Genomic DNA, 19,988 nt, shown 5'->3' with positions numbered 1-19,988 from the left:
TTGCTGTTTTTAAGAGTGATTCTAAGAACCGTTATGTGGGACTTTGTAGGAAGTATGAACCTAATAGAAACATTTTTTAAACACCGCATTTTAATTCATTGTGTGTGCACATGGATGTGTGTGCGTGTGTATATGTGTGTACGTGTGTATGTGTTCCAGAACGTATATGTGTGTTTTTGTATGTGTATATCTGTGTGTGTGTGTGTGTGTGTGTGTGCGTGCGCGCGCGCGAGTGTGCACTAGAGCACATTTAGGGAGGTTAGGATAACTTTGGTTCTCTTTTACCGTATGGTCCTAGGGACTGAACTCAGGTTGTGAGATCTGAGGGCAGGCGCCTTTAGGTGCAGAGCCATTTTGCCAGTCCACATTTTTTTTTTTAAATCAAAGATGGAAACATCTAATTTTTAAATCTCTCAGTTTAATAATAGCCTTTCCACAAGAAACATGACCCAAGCTCTGTCCTGACGGCGGAGCGTCTGCGTTTTTGAATGTAGCCTGAGCTTATTCTGAAGCAGTCCACAGGCCGGAAAGCCTCCCTTAGCAATGAAACAGGCCGCGGTTGCTAAGGGAAAAGGAATCGGTAAGAGCTTGTCCGTCCACTATTGCGGTCCGGTAACAGCAACTTCCGGTTAGTCGTCCTGCCTTCCCCCGCCAAGACGGGGTGGCTACCGTGGGTTCCGCCGCCTGGGGAACGTCGCGTACTGGGATCCTCATTACGCTGCTGCGGGCGGGGGGCGGCGGCTCTCGGTGGTGGTGGTGGCTGCGGCCGTGATGCTGAGTTCCCGGGCGCAGGCGGCGAGGACGGCGGCCGACAAGGCCCTCCAGCGCTTCCTGCGCACCGGGGCGGCCGTCAGGTGAGCGGGCGGAGGATGGCTGGCGGGCCCGGGGCCTCCAGGCCTGCGCCAACCGGGCCGAGACAGACACCGCGGCCCAGCGCCGCTTTCTCGTCCCTGCAGTGGCCGCGGCCTGCGAGGTCCCGCATCCTTTTCGGTGACCCCAGACCCGGACCCCAGGCCCTCAGTCTTCCCAGGTCTGCATGTCTCCTCCAGTTTGTTGTATGTCTGTCTCCCATCTCTGCCCTGCTGGCAGTTCTCACTTCTGCGTCTTAAATGCGCCGGTCTCCAAGCTACCGCAGCCCCTCAGCTGCTAAGCTGCTCAGTCTGTAACTACTTAAGGCTCTCCGTTCCTGCTAGGACCCCTGCGTACACCCAGCCTGTTTACCTCTATCTTCCCAAGGCCTGGTACCACACCCCCATTGCTCACCCTGAATGCTGGGTCGGACCTGTTGCTTGGGTTGTCTTCCTGGGATACTGGGGCAGCTCTAACAGCGCCTTACCCTCCTTGGAAGCCTCCAGTGTCCAACCTGTCCTTAGCGATGAGAACTAAGCCTTGCATAGACCTTGCCTGTGGCCTAACTGCTGACCTGAGAGCAAGACTGGCCTCTGCTTGAGCTTCTCCCTCCCAGACTTTCCTACTCTCCCTATGATACCATTCTGCAGAGGAACCAATCAATCCACACTCTGCTTCTTTCTTTTAAGCCAAGTTCTGTGACATTCTATGGACTCATCCTGGAAGAACAAATATTGATTTGAAATTCACAATTAGCCGGGCGGTGGTGGCGCACGCCTTTAATCCCAGCACTCGGGAGGCAGAGGCAGGCGGATCTCTGTGAGTTCGAGGCGAGCCTGGTCTAGAAGAGCTAGTTCCACGACAGGAACCAAAAAAAGCTACAGAGAAACCCTGTCTCGAAAAAAAAAAGAAAAAAGAAAAAAAGAAATTCACAATTAGCTGTGATGTTGGAGAATGCTGGCTATTGCCGACGGTTACTAGTACCCTAGTATTGTCCCTAGTGCCCCTTCTCAGTGAGTGCTTATTGAGCTGGGATACACATTCATACAGTCGGGGTGGGTATATTGCTCAGTGGTAGAACACTTGTGTATCAGCTATGAGGCCCTAGATTCAGTCCCTGGTACTGAGGGGAAAATCAACTTCATACAGTCCAAACATTAGGGTAAAAATGTATTACACGCATGTCCACATGCAACATGTATGTGGATACATGTTGCACATAAGTGTGACTTGCCTTAAAATTGTGTTTTGGATAGTACTGAGGTTTCCTTATCTGTAGTAGAATCGTGCTGGTGTTCAAGTCAAGTCTGAAATGAAGAACTTAATCTTATGAATTTGCAGAAGATCCCTCTTGTATTGTTCAATATTCCCACAGAGAAATCCATTTCTAAACCCAGGCATGATGTCACAACTCTGTCATTCTAATTGCTCAGGAGGCTAAGGTAGAAGGACTCTTGAGTTCAAAGCCAGCCTGGGCTACAGAATGACTGAGGGAGACTCTATCTAAAAAACTAAGTAAGTAAGTAAATAGGGAGAGCCTGGGGAAATGGTTCAGGTGTTCAAGAGCTTACTGCCCAAGCAGCAAGTGTGAGGAACAGAGTTCAGATCACCAGAAGCCATGTGAGCACCAGGTAGCCTGGCATAACCTGTGCTTGGCCTGGGAGAAGCATGGGAATTTGAGCAGCTGTGCCAGTGAGCTCTGTGTTCAAATGAGAGGCTCAGCCTGAAGGGACTGACGATGAGGACACCGGTGTCAGCCCCTCCCCCACCCTCAGTTTGGTTCTTAGTGCTTAAGCATCCTGATTTTCAAGACACAATCTTCCTTCCTTCCTTCCTTCCTTCCTTCTTTCCTTTCTGTTTTTCAAGACATGTTTTTTTTTTGTGTATCCCTGGCTGTCCTGGAACTCACTATACAGGACCAGGCTGGCTTTGAAGTTAGAGATCTGCCTGCCTCTGCCTCCCTATTGCTGGGATTAAAGACTTATGTGTCCGTGGCCTGCTTCAAGACAGTCTTTTTTTTTTAAAACAGTCTTATTGACGTATATTACCTTAGATTTATAGCTTGCTGATTGGTGGGTTATTTTGACAAAGTCATTCTCCCTGCCAGCGTCTGTGTACCCACCTGCTTCTGTGAAACAAAATGACAGTAAATGTCTTTTCTTTTTTAGATATAAAGTCATGAAGAACTGGGGAGTGATAGGCGGAATTGCAGCTGCTCTTGCAGCAGGAATATATGTTATTTGGGGTCCCATTACAGAAAGGAAGAAGCGGAGGAAAGGTATTGGATTTGACTTGAGCCCCTCTTGTCTGAAAGGGATTGGGTGTTTGGTCCTCTCGTGTTTTTTTTTTTTTTAAGATTTATTTATTTATTACATATTTAGTGTTCTGCTGGCATGCTTGCCTTCAGCCAGACGAGGGCACCATATCTCATTACAGATGGTTGTGAGCCACCATGTGGGTGCTGGGAAATGAACTCAGTACCTCTGGAAGAGCAGCCATCTCTCTAGCTCCCTTGTCCTCTCATCTTTAAAGTGAGGACCGTGGTCTATGAGGGGGAACTCCCCACTCTGAGGTGAGAAGGCTCTGGTTTAGTACCTTTTTAGACATGTTTTGTGCTAGCCGGGTGGCTCATGCCTGTAATTCCAGCACTTAGCACTGGAGCAGGAGGATGCCATGCCATGAGTTTGAATCCAGCCTGTGCTATACAGCAGTACCTGGCCAGGCAGTGTTACATAGGCAAGACCTGAGCGGAGTTGGGGGTGGGGTGAGGAGTGGGGAGGGCAAGGGGGCATGCTTTGTAATTAAGTTTCAAGTGGCTCAATTGTCTGAGGTTCTCATTAATGTATAATTATATTTTCAGTCCTGCAGCTGACTGATTACATCAAAGGAGTGGTTTTCCTGAGAGAGAGGAGGGAAGGGGAGCACCGGGAGGGAGGGAAAGACGGGGGAGGAGGAACCCATGTCTATCACAAACTCTGATCCTTGTTAAATAAGGAGACGGTTGTAGAGAATTTCGTTTGTGTGTTCTTGGATGTTTGAGAATTCTCATATTAAAATGTTTCCTAATAAGGCTTGGCAGCACACACTTACAGTCAGAGCCCAGGAGACTGAGGCAGGAGGCTCTGAGATTGAGGCCAGCCTGGGCGCTTATGGACTGAGGGAAAGAGGTCATCCTGTCAGCTGTGCTGCTGTCTTTGCAGACAGACTGACCAGAATCAGCGTCTTTCTTGCTCACTGTGGCAAGAACAAAAGCGTTGTCCCAGGAGGCAGCTGAGTTGCCCACTGTTGTGGGGACACTGTTCTCTAACTAAAGGAGAACACAAGGGTAAGGAGGAAGGCGTGGCTACTGCCTTTGTCCATTTAATATCTGTGCCAGGCACCTGGAAGGATTTCAGAGAGAATACAGGACAGAGGCCTGTTGTGTGGTTCACAGTTCATAGCATAGAATGCCCAGTGCCCCCTGCTTGCTCAGATCGGAATCCCAGCTGAGGGCTCCCTGCAGACGCAGGGCCCCAGACGGGAGAGCAAAGGTCGGCCCAGCTGATGCACTGTCCTTCTCTACCCACGCTCTTCCTTAGGGCTTGTACCTGGGCTTGTCAACTTAGGGAACACCTGCTTCATGAACTCGCTGCTACAGGGATTGTCTGCCTGCCCTGCCTTCGTCAAGTGGCTGGAAGAATTCACCACCCAGTACTCCAGGGACCAGCAGGGACCACATACACACCAGTGCCTATCCTTGACACTGCTGAACCTCCTGAAAGGTACAGTGGGGACTCGAGGGGTACACATCTTCATTGAGGAGATGACAGAAGAAAGACTTAGTAGCCATTTTGCATGGTGAGGGGGGCATTCAAAACTAACATTTTTAGATTAAATTAGATTAAAAGTTAAATTTTAGTTATGTTTTATTAGAATCAATTGGATTCAAATTAAATCAGTCAGAATTTTTTTAAAAGTTGCATTTATTGTATATGTGCTGCTTGTACGCCATAGCACACATAACAAGGTAACTTGGTTCTTTTCTGCTGTGTGCTCCTGGGGTCTGAACTCAGGTTGTGAGATTTGGTGGCAGGTGCCTTTTCTTACAGAGTTATCTTAGCAACCCCACTTTTTTAAAAAAAAAAATAAAAAATGGAGCCATTTATTTTAAAAATTGTCAGTTTAGCCAGGAGTAATGGCTCACTCTTTAATCCCAGCTCTTGGGAGGCGGAGGCAGGTGGATGTCTATGAATTTGAGGCCAGCTTGGTCTAAAGAGCTAGTTCCACGACAGCCAGGGCTACACATAGAAACCCTGTCTCAGAAAACCAAAAAGAAACAAATAAATATATCCACTACCACACTTCAACTCTTAGTAGTTTGTTTAGAAAGTGAGTGTTTTTGGGGCTGGAGAGATGGCTCAGTGGTTAAGAGCACTGCCTGCTCTTCCAAAGGTTCTGAGTTCAATTCCCAGCAACCACATGGTGGCTTACATCCATCTGTAATGAGGTCTGGTGCCCTCTTCTGGCCTGCAGACATACACACAGACAGAATATTGTATACATAATAAATAAATAAATAAATAAATAAATAAATAATTAAAAAAAAAAAAAAAGAAAGTGAGTGTTTGGCCCAGGAACTAAGATCATTCACAAAGTAAAGACAAATAAAGGCTCTTAGGATTTGCTTCCTTTTGCCTGTCAGAAAAGATTAAAAAGCAAATTGCAGATGCCAGAGCCTGGCAGCTGTTAGCTGGGGTGTGCACACACTGCGATGGGGGTGGAACTTGGTCTGACTTTTCTTGAATGTGCTTTAGAACAGCCCTGGAGCCCTTGCAACCTGGCCAGTGCTGTCTGGCCTGAAAATCTCACGGCTAAAAGTCTTCCTTGTGGCTGCTGTTAGTGTCTGCAGAAAGATGTGAAGACTTTTTATTTATGTGTATGTGTGGGTGCCTGTGAAGGCCATGAGGGAGAGTCAGGTCTCCTGGAGCTGGAGTTACTGGCAGTCGTGAGCTGCCCCGCGTGGTGCCGGAAACTGAACTTGAGTCCTCTGAAAGTGCAGATAAACTCTTAACTGCTGAGTCATCCCTTCAAGCCACCTGTTCAACCTCATTATTGTAAAGCTGTGTGCAAAAAGGTTATTTATTTACTTACTTATGTGTGTGTGTGTATGTATGTATGTGTGTGTTTAGGTACATACACATGGCATGGCCCACGTGTGGAGGTCAGAGGGCAACATGGGAGTCTATTTCGGATTAAATCAGGTCACTAGACTTTGTAGTGAGCACCTTACCTGCCAAGCAAAAGTTTTGTTTTTATTATTTTTAACTATTGAACTGTCCTTGATGGTACTTGTTTAAATCTGGATATTACATGGTAGTACGCAAAGGTCTCTAGCATGTTCCTAAAAACCCAGGGTTGTGGGTGCCTGACAGAAGCTGCCAAACAGGGCCGCTTTACCACAGTTTGATCTCTTTTAATTTGGAGGAGTTAATAATGTTAAGTTAAGAGTAACAGCATAGAAAGTAGAATGTGACTTCATCTTAGTGGCACGGGAGCTTCACAGCTAATGGCTGCTTTCTAGGCAGGAGGTTAAAATGGAGATGATCCTGGTGCAGCACAGTTACTGATGTCTTAGCAAACATTCACTGTGCCACTGCCTGGCTACAGCTGCGCTTGGCCTGTGGGAAAGTGCTCCTGCTCAAGTGTGTGGACCAAGAGGCTCTGGGAGCACATGTCATAATCCCAGCAACGCCTGGCAGAGACAGAGGAGTCCCCGTGGCCAGCCACTCTAACCCAGCAATGAGTTCCAGCTTTAGCGAGCGTGTTGGTCTCAAAAAATACGGTGGAGAGTAGTGGAGGAAGAGGTTTGACGTCCAATTCTGGCCTCCATTGACACACACACCTACATATATGTGTGTGAGGTGCTGTGACATCCGACTCTGGCCTCCATACACACACACACCTACATATAGGCACATGAGGTGGTATTTTTCTGGCATTGCCATTTCCCTGATGATGAGTAGCCACTGCAGCTCTCTTGCTTGTGGGCCATTGTCTAGAAATGGCTGCTCAAGGCTCTGCCTGTGTTTGAGTTTGGGGTTTTTGTTGTTAGTTCTTAGTGCTTTTTTATCAGAATTTTTTTCTTTTAAAAATTGATGAGTATGTGGGGGGGGGGCACATGTATGTGGCTGTCATGGAGGCCAGAAGAGGGCACTGGGTTCCCTGGAGCTGGACTTAGAAAGGTGAGCTTGGAGCTGAACTTGAGTCCTCTGGAGAACACAAGCGCTCTTAGCTTCTGAGCAGCCTCTGCAGCCCTGGCACTTTGTGTATCCTACATCTTAGCCCCTTTGTGGCTGTGTGGCCTGTAGCCCCCTTGCTTCGTAGCTCAGCTTGTCTATGATCCCTGCTGTTCAGCCTTCCTTCTGGCTGCAGCAGCAGCTCTGCACATGGCCATTACACAGAAGCATGTGTCCTCGGGTATCGGGCGGAGCTCTACTGTTGGTGGCAGGTTATGAAACTGCCAATGACCTTGCCAGGTTGCCTCATAGCGTCCCAAGCAGCCATTGACATTTTCCCAGGAGTGTGATTCCTTTCTCAGCTCTAAGGCCTTTGTCCTAGAGGGTGAGGGGCTGGGCCTAGTTGCTCACCTCCTGCTGCTCAGGTAGCAGCCTCCCAAGCCCTGCCCCTGAGGCTCTGGTCATTGTCAAAGGGTGGGGCTGCCCTGGGGGCAGGAGGTCTGCAGTGTTGCCACCCTCTGGAGTCAGAGTCTGAAGTGTCAAAACCAAGGAGGAGAAAGTCTGCCCTGTAGTACGGGGATCACTGAACCAGATCCTGAGACTGCAGGGTCTTTCTTTACCTCCCACTTGAGCAACACTAGCCCTGTGCACTGCGTCTGGAGGCCTCTGGTCAGATTAGAGTCAGCACTCTGTGCCTGTGGCCAGTCTAGGGCCCCATCTTTTTTTTTTTTTTTTTGTATTAGTTTGTGTGCGTGAGGGGATGGGGGGGATGCCACTATGTAGCCTTGGCTGTCCTGGAGTCTACTGTGTAGCCCAGGCTGGCCTCAAAGTCAAAGAGATCCAGCTGACTCTATCCCCTGAGTGCTGGGATTAAAGTCCTGCACCATCCCCACACCCAGCTTCAATGCATTTGTATTGTTTATGTGCCTTTGTGCATCTGTGTGGGTATCCTTAGCTGGAGTTAGAGGTGGAGAGCTGCCTGATGGGCTCTGAACTCCAAACCTCATGATCAAGCAACAAGTTCCTATAACCACTGCAACCCCTCCAGTCCTGGGGCTGCCTGTCTTGCTAGTGAAGCCTCTTAGTGTCCAGGCTGTATCTGTGCTCCATCTGCAGAGGCTGCTTCATCCACAGAGGATGCTTCATCCGCAGAGGCTGCTCCATCCACAGAGGCTGCCTCCTGACCCTTGGTGTAGATAGAGCAGACCCAACTCTATCTTTTTATAATTTATACTATTCTTTGTTATCATTATTTGGGATAGGACCTTGTTCTGCTGACAAGATTGGTTCCAAATTCCTGGGGTCAAGAAATCTTCCTACCTCAGCATCCTCAGCAGCCGGGACTATGGCCCATGCCCTGTGCCAGACAAACTTCTGTTTATAAAGTAATGCATTCAACTGCCCCTTCAGCTGCTTTATGCATCCCAGCACGCCTAGTGCCTGGTGGTCCGTACGAGCAAAGGTTGAGAAATCATGGCAGAGCCGTGGAGAGAGGTGCTCCACGCTGGGTGTGGAGCTGAACTAGTACCGAGGGCTCCTCAACCTTGGGGATTATGAGTTCAGATCATACTCAACTGACAGTCATGGTAATTTGTAGCTTCCTGAAATCTTAAGATTCATTCAACAAACATGCTGTGCCTGCTTGCTGATTCAGCAGTGTGTGAGGCTCCAAAGAGCGTGAGGGAAGAGGGAGCTATGGTGCCACCTGACACTGCTGTCACCTCTGCTGCTGTGGTGTGCGACACATCTGGCCAGGTCTGCTCTCATTCAGTTGTCTTCCTTTCTTGTACCCAGCTTTGTCCTGCCAAGAAGTCACCGAGGATGAGGTCTTGGATGCGAGCTGCCTTCTGGATGTCTTGAGAATGTACAGGTGGCAGATCTCTTCCTTTGAAGAACAGGTGAGCACTCCAGACAGCAGGCTGAGCTTGGAGAGTCCTTTTTCCTAGGGACTCTGTGTGTGTGTGTGTGTGTGTGTGTGTGTGTGTGATATCAAGCCCAGGCCTTGAATACGCTAGGCAAGTGCTCTCCCAGTGAGTTATATCCTCTACTTTTCTGGGACATTTTGGGCAGCCTTAGTGTTGTGTGAGCAGAGCTCCAATGTCTCACTGCTGTCCTGATCAGAGAGGACACAAAACTCCATAACACTTAGGGATAGACACCTGGCATTGGGCGAAAACAGTGGTCACACAGGAGAACTTCCGGCTTCCACTGACTGCACTCCAAGTCGTGAGAGACCCTCCAGCCCATACACTTGTTCCAAAGGACCCATCTTCAGAGATGACTTTAGCGTCCCCAGGCCTCGAGCAGGCATCTCTCACAGCCACCGGGCTTTGTTCAAGATGTTCTCCCTCCCCTTTTGCAACTTCATTGTGGTCTTTGGAATTTGGCATGCTTCCCTCCTGCCCACCATTACCCAGAATGACTCTGAGCCTGGGTCCCCAGAGTGACACACTCCAGCTTCCCCAGCACCCAGGCACATCTTCCCCAGCTGCGTCTCCAAGTGGCCTGGCAGGGAGCAGCTCCTCAGAGACGACCACACTGGGGCTGGATGGGAGGTGTGGAAACATGGGATGGGGTGAGTGGCCCACACCCCTTGGTCTTACAGATTCTTTCTTGTTCCTCCCTGATCTGAAGCCCTGTGCCGTGTTTCAAATACAAAATGGGTGATGAGTATCTTTGTGAAGGTTTCTCTTGCTGGCTGCACTTGTGTGCTGAACTCTGTGCGTTTCTGTCTCCATTTGGAACTGACCTCAGCTGCTGGACTGACTCAGCTGTCCTTCCCTGGGTCTCAGCTGGGAGAGTGACTCCCAGGTCAGTCTCCAAGGGCATTGTTCCTTTTTGTAAGTCCCACCCTTCTGTCAAGGACCTTCTCAAGCCAAGTCACCATTGGGACTATTTCCAAAAGTCCATGCACGGCCGCTGATGGTCCAGTCGTAATGCATCCACCGTGTCTGTGTTACTACATCTCTTGCTCCTCGAAGCAGACAGAGTGTTGGTCTGCTGTTGGTCCAGAGCCAGCTCACACTGACGGGCAACCCATTTTGTGTCTAAACCAGGAGCTATAGCTGGTTTATAGGAGATGCACTAGGCTCAATCCTGCATGTGCTTTACCTAACTGCATCCCTGTGCAGCCCAGTAAGGAGTCAGGGTACAGATGGGAGCACAGGGTCACAGAGGCAAAGTGACTTGCCCAGTCTCCTGCTGTATCAGTGGCAGAGGCAGGGCTGAAGCTGTCACCCTCCACCCTCTTCTGTAGTATTGCCCCTTTCCTCACAGCCCAAGCAGCTTACAGACTGGCTGACACAGAGGCTGTGTGAGCCTACAGAAAGAGCCAGCTACCTGCTGGGTCTCCTTCCTGACAGGCCTGAGCTTGTGCCTGAGCGCTTGTGCCATTGGCTGATGGTGGGTGGCCTTCCACAGCTGCCTCTGGATAAGCACTGGCAGACCTGAGCTCAAGGTCACCTATGCCGCGAGACGATTTCTCCACAGAAAAAGGACTGGGAGTAGCTCAGTCAGAGGCAGACTCACATGCCCAAGGTCCCATCCCAGTACTGCAAATTACATTTAATTTAAAAAAAAAAATTGTTTTTTGAGACAGGGTTTCTCTGTAGCTTTGGAGCCTGTTCTGGAACTAGCTCTTGTAGACCAGGCTGGCCTTGAACTCACAGAGATTCTCTGTGAGTTCTCTGCCTCTCAAGTGCTGGGATTAAAGGCGTGCACCACCACCGCCTGACTAAATTAAAATTGTAGAATGATGAAATAGTGCCCCAGTTTGCTGTGATTTCTGCTTGGAGAGTGTCCTAGTTAGGGCCACTGTTGCTGTGTGGACACATCATGGCCAAAAGCACGTCGGAGAAGAAAGGGTTTATTTGACTTCCACTTCCACATTGTAATCCATCTTGAGAGAAGTCAGGGCGGGAACTCAAGCAAGGGGCAGGAGCTGATGCAGAGGCCATGGAGGGTGCTGTTTACTGGCTTGTTCACCATAGCTTGCTCAGCCTGCTTTCTTATAGAACCAGGACTACCAGCCCAGAGTTGGCACTACCCAACCACAGTGGGCTGGGCCCTCTTCCATCGATTGATAACTAAGAAAATGCCCCACAGGCTTGCCTACAGTCCAGTTTTTTTAAAAGATTTATTTATTGTGTATACAGTGCTCTGTCGGCATATGTGCCTACATGCCAGAAGTGGGCACCAGATCTTGTTATAGATGGTTGTGAGCCACCATGTGGTTGCTGGGAATTGAACTCTGGAAGGACAGCCAGTGCTCTTAACCTCTGAGCCATCTCTCCAGCCCCTCTACAGCCCAATCTTACAGAAGGCATTTTCTCACTTGAGGTTCCCTCCTCTCTGCTGACTCTAGCTTGTGTGAGGAGACACAGAACTATCCCACACAGCAGGGCCTGGTTGTCAGCTGAGGAAAGGTGGGGGCTGCTTCAAGGATCCAGCCTAGAATGGCATAGCTCAAGTGAGGCGTAGGCAGGAGCTGGAGAGGTTTGGAGTTGGAGTGTGCTTAGGGGTTGGAGCCTCAAGCTTCATGCTGGTTTGGCCCAGTGGGTGGTGAGAAGGAGCATGCAGGTGACTGGGTTGTTTTAGGGTGTGCCTCAGCGCAGGGGTAGGGATGGGAGGCCTGAAGGAAGAGTAGGAAGAGAAGGGGGCAGCACTGAAGGTCAGGGAAGCCTGGAATTGGAATAAGCTGGGTATGCTGTGGGATCACAGAAGAAGCCAGGGCTAAGCCTGTCACTGAGTACAGGACTTCTCAGGAGCATGTGGGGCCCTCGTCTGCTCTAGAAGCCCTTGTGTGCAGGTCGGGGAAGGCTTCTCTTTGGCGGAGGGAGCTGCCATCAGGCTGGATGGGGTCCTTTCAGAAGCTGGGTGAGCTCAGTGTCCAGTGCCTGCTTGGAATGCACGTGACTCTGGCTTCCATCGCCAGCATTGCAAAGCCAGACATAAATAAAAGCTGAAAGAACTGATTACTGTGGCCTGACACTGAGCTCAAATATGGGGTCTGCTCTCCCAGCTTAAAACAGTCACCCTGTACCTGTGTGCAGTCCACAGGCCTGGGGGCCCAGGGCCTGCGACGGGGAGAGAAGGAGCCCAGAGCAGCCATGCAGGCTATAACTTGGGGAGGAGGTCTTTCAGATTGCTCCTAAGAGACATTTCCTGTCATAGGAGCCAGTAATGCCACCTCTGCACTCATTCCAAGTATTGGAGCAGAGAGTCACGGGCGTCTGTGCATCTACATGCTGAGCAGAGTCCACCACAGAAGTCAGCAGGCAGAGCGCTGCAAGTGAAGAGTTCATGTAATTAATCTTAATCAATAAGACATCGGGAGTCAGATAGCAGGGAAAGAACCTGAAAGATCAGAGAAGCTGGGAGCAGCCACCAGTCACCTCCCATCTTTACCATTCGCCATTTAAAAAGGCCAAGATCCTCTATCCACCCCGTCTTCTTGTCTCTGTCTGTCTACAGTCTTCTAAACCTCTGTGGTTAATTTTGGTCAGCTAGTGGCTAGCTTCACCCTCTGACTCCAGACAAGCTTTATTTGTCAGAACACAATCAAAATATTACATAACATGCAAGTGCCTGCCAGTGGGCAGAGAGATGAAGATAAAATCCTTCCCTTGGTCACTGAGCCTCAGGGCTTTTCCCACCTAACCACAATGCTGCATCATCAGCCCCAACAACAAAAGCAATACTTTTTTAAATATTTATTTTTATTTTCTGTGTGTAGGTGTTTGTCTCGTGTGTTCCAAGAAAACAGAGGAGGGCCTCAGATCCTCTGAAATGAGTTACAGATGGTCATGAGCCACCATGAGGGTGCTGGGAACCAAACCCAGGTCCTCTGCAAGAGCAGCCAGTGCTCTCATCCACTGAACTATCTCTCCATCCCCAAACAAAATTTTATACAGTCAGCCCTTAAAGGAAGGGGATTTTGCTTCATGCTACATTGTGGCTAAACCTTGAGAACATTGTGCTCAGGGAAATACATGTTCTACGGTGTACCGTGGCACAGAAGCAGAACAGTAGTGAGTCCGGTTCCATTCGTATGAGCTGTCAGATTTCTAAGGACAGAGGTAGGATGGTGGGTGTCAGAAGGGGGTAGTGTCTGGTGGCTGTGGTGTCTCGGATGGAGATGAACAGGGTGCTGATTGCACAGTGATGTGAACATGCTCGGTGCTGCTGCTGTGCCCCTGGCAAGGTTGAGGTGTTGAATTTTGTACTAGGTACATATCGCCTTGTTTTTAAAGGAAGCCCCTCCTGGAGTTGGGTGCAGGTGTCCTTCAGTGAGTGGGACCCTGAGAAAACAGAAAACACTCTGCCCTGGTAAGGGTCAGGTCTGCTGTGCTCTCTCAAGGATGCTCTGTCCTTTGACAGGATGCCCACGAGTTATTCCATGTCATCACCTCCTCACTGGAGGACGAGCGGGACCGCCAGCCTCGTGTCACTCATTTGTTCGATGTTCATTCCCTGGAGGTGAGGTCTTCATGGCAGCCCATGCTTATGCAGTGAGTCTTCATAAGGCCTAGACGTGAACGTAAGATCCAGTGACCGGAGGTGTGAGGCTGGTGTGTGTACTAGGGGCCAGCTTCTTTAAGATGACTCGCTGCTGCAGCTTGGGTTTTGTTGGAGGAGAGAATAAGGCTTGTTTTCCCTGTTAGTAGATGGGGGCGAGGGCCATGGGTTCCCCGAGTGAGTGCTTATCTCCCTGTAACGCTGTAAAGAGCTGACTGGCAAAGGGGAAGCGTCCCAGAGAGAAGAAACATGTTTTGTGGCCACCATATAGGAACTCATGTAGAAATCAGCCCGAAGGCCATCAGTGCTACCTTCAGAGCGTGGGCTGTGGACAGCGTTGCGGATGGCTCAGAAACTTGTAAGATTGCTGGGGGGCGAGGGTTGTTAAAGGGTTGCAACTGTGTTTTCAGTCTTTCTTTTCTTCTACAGCAACAGTCAGACTTGACTCCCAGACAAGTCACCTGCCACACAAGAGGTAGTCATTTTCTACTGATTAAATGTGTATTTCTAAAGAAATGAATGAAAGCAAACTGTGTACCTTTTAGATGGGCCAAGCACTGCGTGTGTCTCTCTTGCTGGCAGCATCCAGCTGCAGCTGTGCTGGACCTCCACATCTGCTGGGGGCCTGGAGTGTTCTGGAAAAAGCTTTGAATGAGGCACTCCGAGTCCTCCAACCCAGCTTAGGCTCCTCTCACCACTTCCGCTTGCCCTAAGCAAGCTATCCTACCTCTCCTTGAATGTTAGTCCTGGGAAAGATCCAATAAACAGAAATCTGTCCTTCAGCATTTCCACTGTGGCCAGCTTTCACTGCAGAGAACCCTTTGTATTCTCAAGAGTTGAATCAGCACAGCCTCTGGGTCGTGGTAGTTGGGCTGGCGGTCAGTCCCTGGCAGCACCAGGCTCCGCAACTCTCATCTGAGCTCCACAGTGGATCCAGGAAACAATGACCCATTTTCACCAAATGAAATTTACAGAAACCAAGGGTAGGCTCATGTCCCACACTTGTGATGCTGAGGCAGGAGGATTTACTGTGTTTTTAAGGCCAGTTTGGGCTGTATAGTAAGTTTAGGTCAGCCTGGGTTAGAGCATAAGACCATATTTCTGTGTCTCAAAAAAAAGTTGGGGAGAGAGAAGAAATAATTTTCCAGGTCACTTGACTAATAAACAGACTCAAGACCTCACTCAGGACTGTCTGATTCTCGAGAGAAAGTTTCTCATGAGAGTTTTGTCCACTAACACCATCCTCGTCAAAGAGCAGCCTATAGAAGTTGTTTATTCAGGTTGTTTCTGTGCTTCCCTTGCTTTATGGAAAGCCTGCGCCTCCTCCTGCCCTCTCCAACAGTCCATGTGCACCTGTAGATCTCATGTGCATCCTTCCCCCCCCCCAACAGTCCGTGTGCACCTGTGCATCCTTCTCCCCCCCCCGCCCTCTCCAACAGTCCCTGTGTACCTGTAGATCTCATGTGCATCCTTCTCCCCCCCCCAACAGTCCCTGTGCACCTGTAGATCTCATGTGCATCCTTCTCCCCCCCCAACAGTCCGTGTGCACCTGTAGATCTCATGTGCATCCTTCTCCCCCTCCTGTCCTCTCCAACAGTCCGTGTGCACCTGTAGATCTCATGTGCATCCTTCTCCCCCTCCTGTCCTCTCCAACAGTCCGTGTGCACCTGTAGATCTCATGTGCATCCTTCCCCCCCCCAACAGTCCGTGTGCACCTGTGCATCCTTCTCCCCCCCCCCCCGCCCTCTCCAACAGTCCCTGTGTACCTGTAGATCTCATGTGCATCCTTCTCCCCCCCCCAACAGTCCCTGTGCACCTGTAGATCTCATGTGCATCCTTCTCCCCCCCCAACAGTCCGTGTGCACCTGTAGATCTCATGTGCATCCTTCTCCCCCTCCTGTCCTCTCCAACAGTCCGTGTGCACCTGTAGATCTCATGTGCATCCTTCTCCCCCTCCTGTCCTCTCCAACAGTCCGTGTGCACCTGTAGATCTCATGTGCATCCTTCTCCCCCTCCCCCCCCCGCCCTCTCCAACAGTCCATGTGCACCTGTAGATCTCATGTGCATCCTTCTCCCCCTCCCCGCCCTCTCCAACAGTCCATGTGCACCTGTAGATCTCATGTGCATCCTTCTCCTCCTCCTGCCCTCTCCAACAGTCGTGTGCACCTGTAGATCTCATGTGCATCCTTCTCCCCCTCCTGTCCTCTCCAACAGTCCGTGTGCACCTGTAGATCTCATGTGCATCCTTCTCCCCCTCCTGTCCTCTCCAACAGTCCGTGTGCACCTGTAGATCTCATGTGCATCCTTCTCCCCCTCCCCCCCGCCCTCTCCAACAGTCCATGTGCACCTGTAGATCTCATGTGCATCCTTCTCCTCCTCCTGCCCTCTCCAACAGTCGTGTGCACCTGTAGATCTCATGTGCATCCTTCTCCCCCTCCTGTCCTCTCCAACAGTCCGTGTGCACCTGTAGATCTCATGTGCATCCTTCTCCCCCTCCTGTCCTCTCCAACAGTCCGTGTGCACCTGTAGATCTCATGTGCATCCTTCTCCCCCTCCTGTCCTCTCCAACAGTCCATGTGCACCTGTAGATCTCATGTGCATCCTTCTCCCCCTCCCCACCCTCTCCAACAGTCCATGTGCACCTGTAGATCTCATGTGCATCCTTCTCCTCCTCCTGCCCTCTCCAACAGTCGTGTGCACCTGTAGATCTCATGTGCATCCTTCTCCCCCTCCTGTCCTCTCCAACAGTCGTGTGCACCTGTAGATCTCATGTGCATCCTTCTCCCCCCCACCCCGCGCTCTCTCCAACAGTCCATGTGCACCTGTAGATCTCATGTGCATCCTTCTCCCCCCCCCCCCCGCTCTCTCCAACAGTCCATGTGCACCTGTAGATCTCATGTGCATCCTTCTCCCCCTCCCCGCCCTCTCCAACAGTCCATGTGCACCTGTAGATCTCATGTGCATCCTTCTTGGTGTCTGCTCCATGGTACACAGCCTCACTCACGGGCCTTAAGCTTCTTCTGTGAGGATGAGACTGGAAATCAGCAAGGACAACTCACTGTGCTTCATGAAACAGTTTCCTAAAGGAGGAAAATCTGCTGTGTGCTAAGGAGGGTTGGGTCTGGTTGGATCTTGGGTAATGTGACATGTCAAAAGTGCTTTGCTTCCAGGCTCTCCTCACCCCACGTCCAATCACTGGAAGTCTCAGCACCCTTTCCATGGAAGACTCACTAGTAACATGGTGTGCAAACACTGTGAGCACCAGGTAAGTGGCTGCCCCTTTATGACGCAGAGAGCACAGTCTGACTTCGGGGCAGCTTTGGCGATTGCCTGCCCTCTGTTCACCTGGGTCAGTGCCAGTGTCATTTTTTGACCCTCAGGCCCCAAGAGCAGAGATGTGGTGTGCTGTGGACTGTAGCTCGGTATTTGCTTGCTCATGATGCGCACAGTGGATTTGAGGAGTGGGAGTGGCTTTAGCTTTGCATTTGAGGGTTCAAACCTTTCTTTATGGAAAAACTTCAACACAATACAAAGAGAATTTTACAGCTGTTACATTAATCTTAGAACATTCTAACACCTTGCCCTGCCTCTGCCAAAAAAAGAAAAAAAATGCCCCCAAACCTTACATATGAGCATTTTTTCTGAATGCCTCACAGCTGCTAATGTACCTTCTGTGTGCTGGGTACAAAGTCTAGTCTGGGATTCCCCAAGCAGAGCCCTTTCATGGGCAGCCTCCTTCACTTAGCCTGTTTGTATGCAGACCTTCTCATGTGGTCCGTGCGGCAGCACGTCTTGCTGTTTAGAGCCTGGCACATGGCCCTGCCGTGTTCTTGTCCACTGTCAGCTGAGTTTAGATTGTTTCCACTTTGGGGTTTTGTGTGCGGCTGCCACATGTGGAGACCCTGACTCTAACCTTTGAGAAGCTGTGAGATGGCTCTCCAGGGTCCCAAGGCCTTGCCGGTGCTGTCCTGTCTGACTCCTGGACACTGGCCTTCATTGCAGTCATGGAGTATTTCCCAGTTGAGGAGTTTGTCTGCTTCCCTGGGCATAACTGACAAGTAGATTTCACATAAATCTGAAGAGTGCTGAGTCATGTTTGATACGTTCTCTAAGTGATGGCCACAATCAAGTTAGCCCATCTGGAGTAATGACCTTAGTGTGTGGGTGGTGAGAACGCTCTCAAGACCCACATCGGCAAGTTCCAAGTGTGCTTTAACTATAATCGCTAGGCTGTGTGCCAGATCCCTGAGGTCTGTGCCAGTATCTCCCCGTCTGCCTTCTACCTCAGCAGTCACCAGGCTACTCGTCTCTGGAAGTTTGTCTGTAAGCAAAGTCATGTGGGAGTTGTTTTTTGGGGGTTATGCCCCCAGGTTCATCTGTGTAGTCAGAAAGGATGGTATTGTCTTATTTTTCCTGGCAGAATAGTATCTGTCGTGTACAGGTGTGTGTGTTTAGCACATTTTCTTTTCCTACTCTGGTGGCTGCTGAGCTTGCTTCTGTGGCTTGGGTATCGTGCTGATGCTGCTGTAAGTGTGGATCCCAGGTGTCTTTAGGAAGTGCTGAACTCACCTCCTTCCAGTACATACCCCAGAGAGATTGAGTCAATCGTTCGTTGATTCTATTGGTTGGTTAGGTGATTGACTTGAGACAGGCTGTCACTGTGATAGCCTAGGCTGACCTGACACTCTGACACCTTCTGCTTCTTGCATCCCGAGGATGGGCTCACAGGTGTGCACCAGACTCTTCTGGCTGTAACTTTTTGAAGGTTATCCCTTTGTTTTCCATGGGGGCTGCCCCAGTTTGGGTTCCTGCCACAATGTAACAAGAGTTCCTGTTTCACCCTTTCGAAAACATGTCTTGTCTTTGTGGGTGTCTGTGCCCATCTGAGTGGAGGCCACTGTGAGCCTTGTGTCACTTGTCAGAAACCATCTACCTTGTTTCTTGAGACGTGACCTCTCACTGCTCTGGAATTTGCCGAGTCGGCTTGGCAGGCCAACCAGTGAGCCTCAGGAATCTGCCTGTCTCCACCTTCCTGGATCTGGGACTTGTTGTTGTTTTGTTTTAATGTAGGTTCTGGGGATTAAACTAGGGTCCCTACACTTGCAAGGTAAAGCACTTGACCACTGAACCATCCTGGCAGTCACCCTTCTTGGTTTTTGTAGTAGCCATTCAAGTAGAGATGTGTCCCTGTGGTTTGATCAGCGTTTCCCTGACAACTGTAGTTCTCCATGTTGCTGTCTGCTATGTCTGGGTCTTGGAAAAATGTTTTATGGGGTCCATTGCCAATCTGCCTTTCTTCCTTCTGTTCTGCCTCCCTGCCTTCTGTCCTTCCTCCCCTTCTTCCTTCCTTCCTGCCGTCCTGCCTGCCTTCCATTCCTCCCTCCTACCTTCTTCTCTGTCTCTGTCTCTCTTAACCTTAAGTGTTTCAATCTTATGTAGGTATGTGTACCACATGCATGGCTGGTGCCTGCATGGAATCTGGAAGTAGAGTTTCAGATGGTTGTGAGCACCTATATGGGTGCTGGGAACTAAACTTGGCTCCTCTGCAAGAGCAACAAGCGCTCTTAACCACAGAGTCATCCTTCAGCGTCTTTTCTTTTCCTTCCTCCTCTTTTTCTTTCCCTCCTTCCTTCCCTCTCTTAACTCCCTCCTCTTTTTCTTTTTTGTTGTTGTTTGTGGAACAGGATCTCACGTAGCCCAGGCTAGCCTCTGAACTGATGCTCCTACCTCTGCCTCCCAAGTTTGAATATTACAAGCATTGCTACCACACCTGGCTGCTTGTTTTCAAAAATATTGCTTGTTTTTTTGTTTTTTGGTGGGGGTGCTGCTGATTTATTCCTCGTATATTTTGGCTCTCACACTCATCAGGTGTGTGATTTACAAATGTTTTCTCTTACTCAGTAGTGGCCTTTGGTGTTTCCTTGCTGTCTAGTTTTGATTGGCATCACCTGTGACTGTTAATTTTTTTTAAAAGGTTCATATGTTATAATGATATGTCTTGCCCATTCATCTCTGAATTTTCCTTTCATTTATTTGTATTTTGAAGCTGTTACAAGTGGAATTAGGAATGTTTTATTTTTTGCTTGTCACCAGCATATAGGACTGCAGTTGTTTGTTGATCCATTTTATGTCTTGAGATCTTACAAAATTTTATTATTTATTTTATTCTAGTTTTCACAGTGATGGGGACTTGACTCCCACAAGCACTCTCTCTGACAGATGCATATCCTGTACATAGGTGAAGTAGCAGGCACACACTTACACACACACACACACACACACACACAGTGTAAAGTTTCCCTTTCCTTCTTTTCCAGTAAGTTTTCTACTCAGATTCTCTCTCAGCCATGTTGAGTTTCCCTCTGCCCTGGGGCATATTTATAACACATCTCTGCAACTCTGGGTGCC

The 19,988-nt window shown here is 49.6% G+C and overlaps 1 protein-coding gene across 2 annotated transcripts in view; it reads left to right on the top strand.

Annotated features, from left to right (window-relative positions):
* Window positions 1-635: 635 nt before the first annotated feature.
* The window catches only part of Usp30 (ubiquitin specific peptidase 30), a 29,503-nt gene continuing 10,150 nt past the window's right edge, over window positions 636-19,988 (top strand). The window contains exons 1-7 of one of the 2 annotated variants that reach the window (XM_041648660.1): window positions 636-854; window positions 3,018-3,127; window positions 4,428-4,610; window positions 8,859-8,962; window positions 13,443-13,541; window positions 14,010-14,055; window positions 16,751-16,845. In XM_041648660.1, coding sequence (XP_041504594.1) covers window positions 772-854; window positions 3,018-3,127; window positions 4,428-4,610; window positions 8,859-8,962; window positions 13,443-13,541; window positions 14,010-14,055; window positions 16,751-16,845 — 720 coding nt within the window. In that variant the 5' untranslated portion in view covers window positions 636-771. The remainder of the gene's footprint in view (window positions 855-3,017; window positions 3,128-4,427; window positions 4,611-8,858; window positions 8,963-13,442; window positions 13,542-14,009; window positions 14,056-16,750; window positions 16,846-19,988) is intronic. The other variant, XM_041648661.1, reaches the window with a different exon arrangement.

The sequence above is a fragment of the Microtus oregoni genome, unplaced genomic scaffold, assembly GCF_018167655.1.
Source record: "Microtus oregoni isolate MIOR12 unplaced genomic scaffold, Mior012 000003F_ref0000135, whole genome shotgun sequence".
Classification (NCBI taxonomy): Eukaryota; Metazoa; Chordata; class Mammalia; order Rodentia; family Cricetidae; genus Microtus; species Microtus oregoni.
Note: the sequence above shows the minus strand (reverse complement) of the source record. Positions and strands in the feature narration are given on the sequence as shown.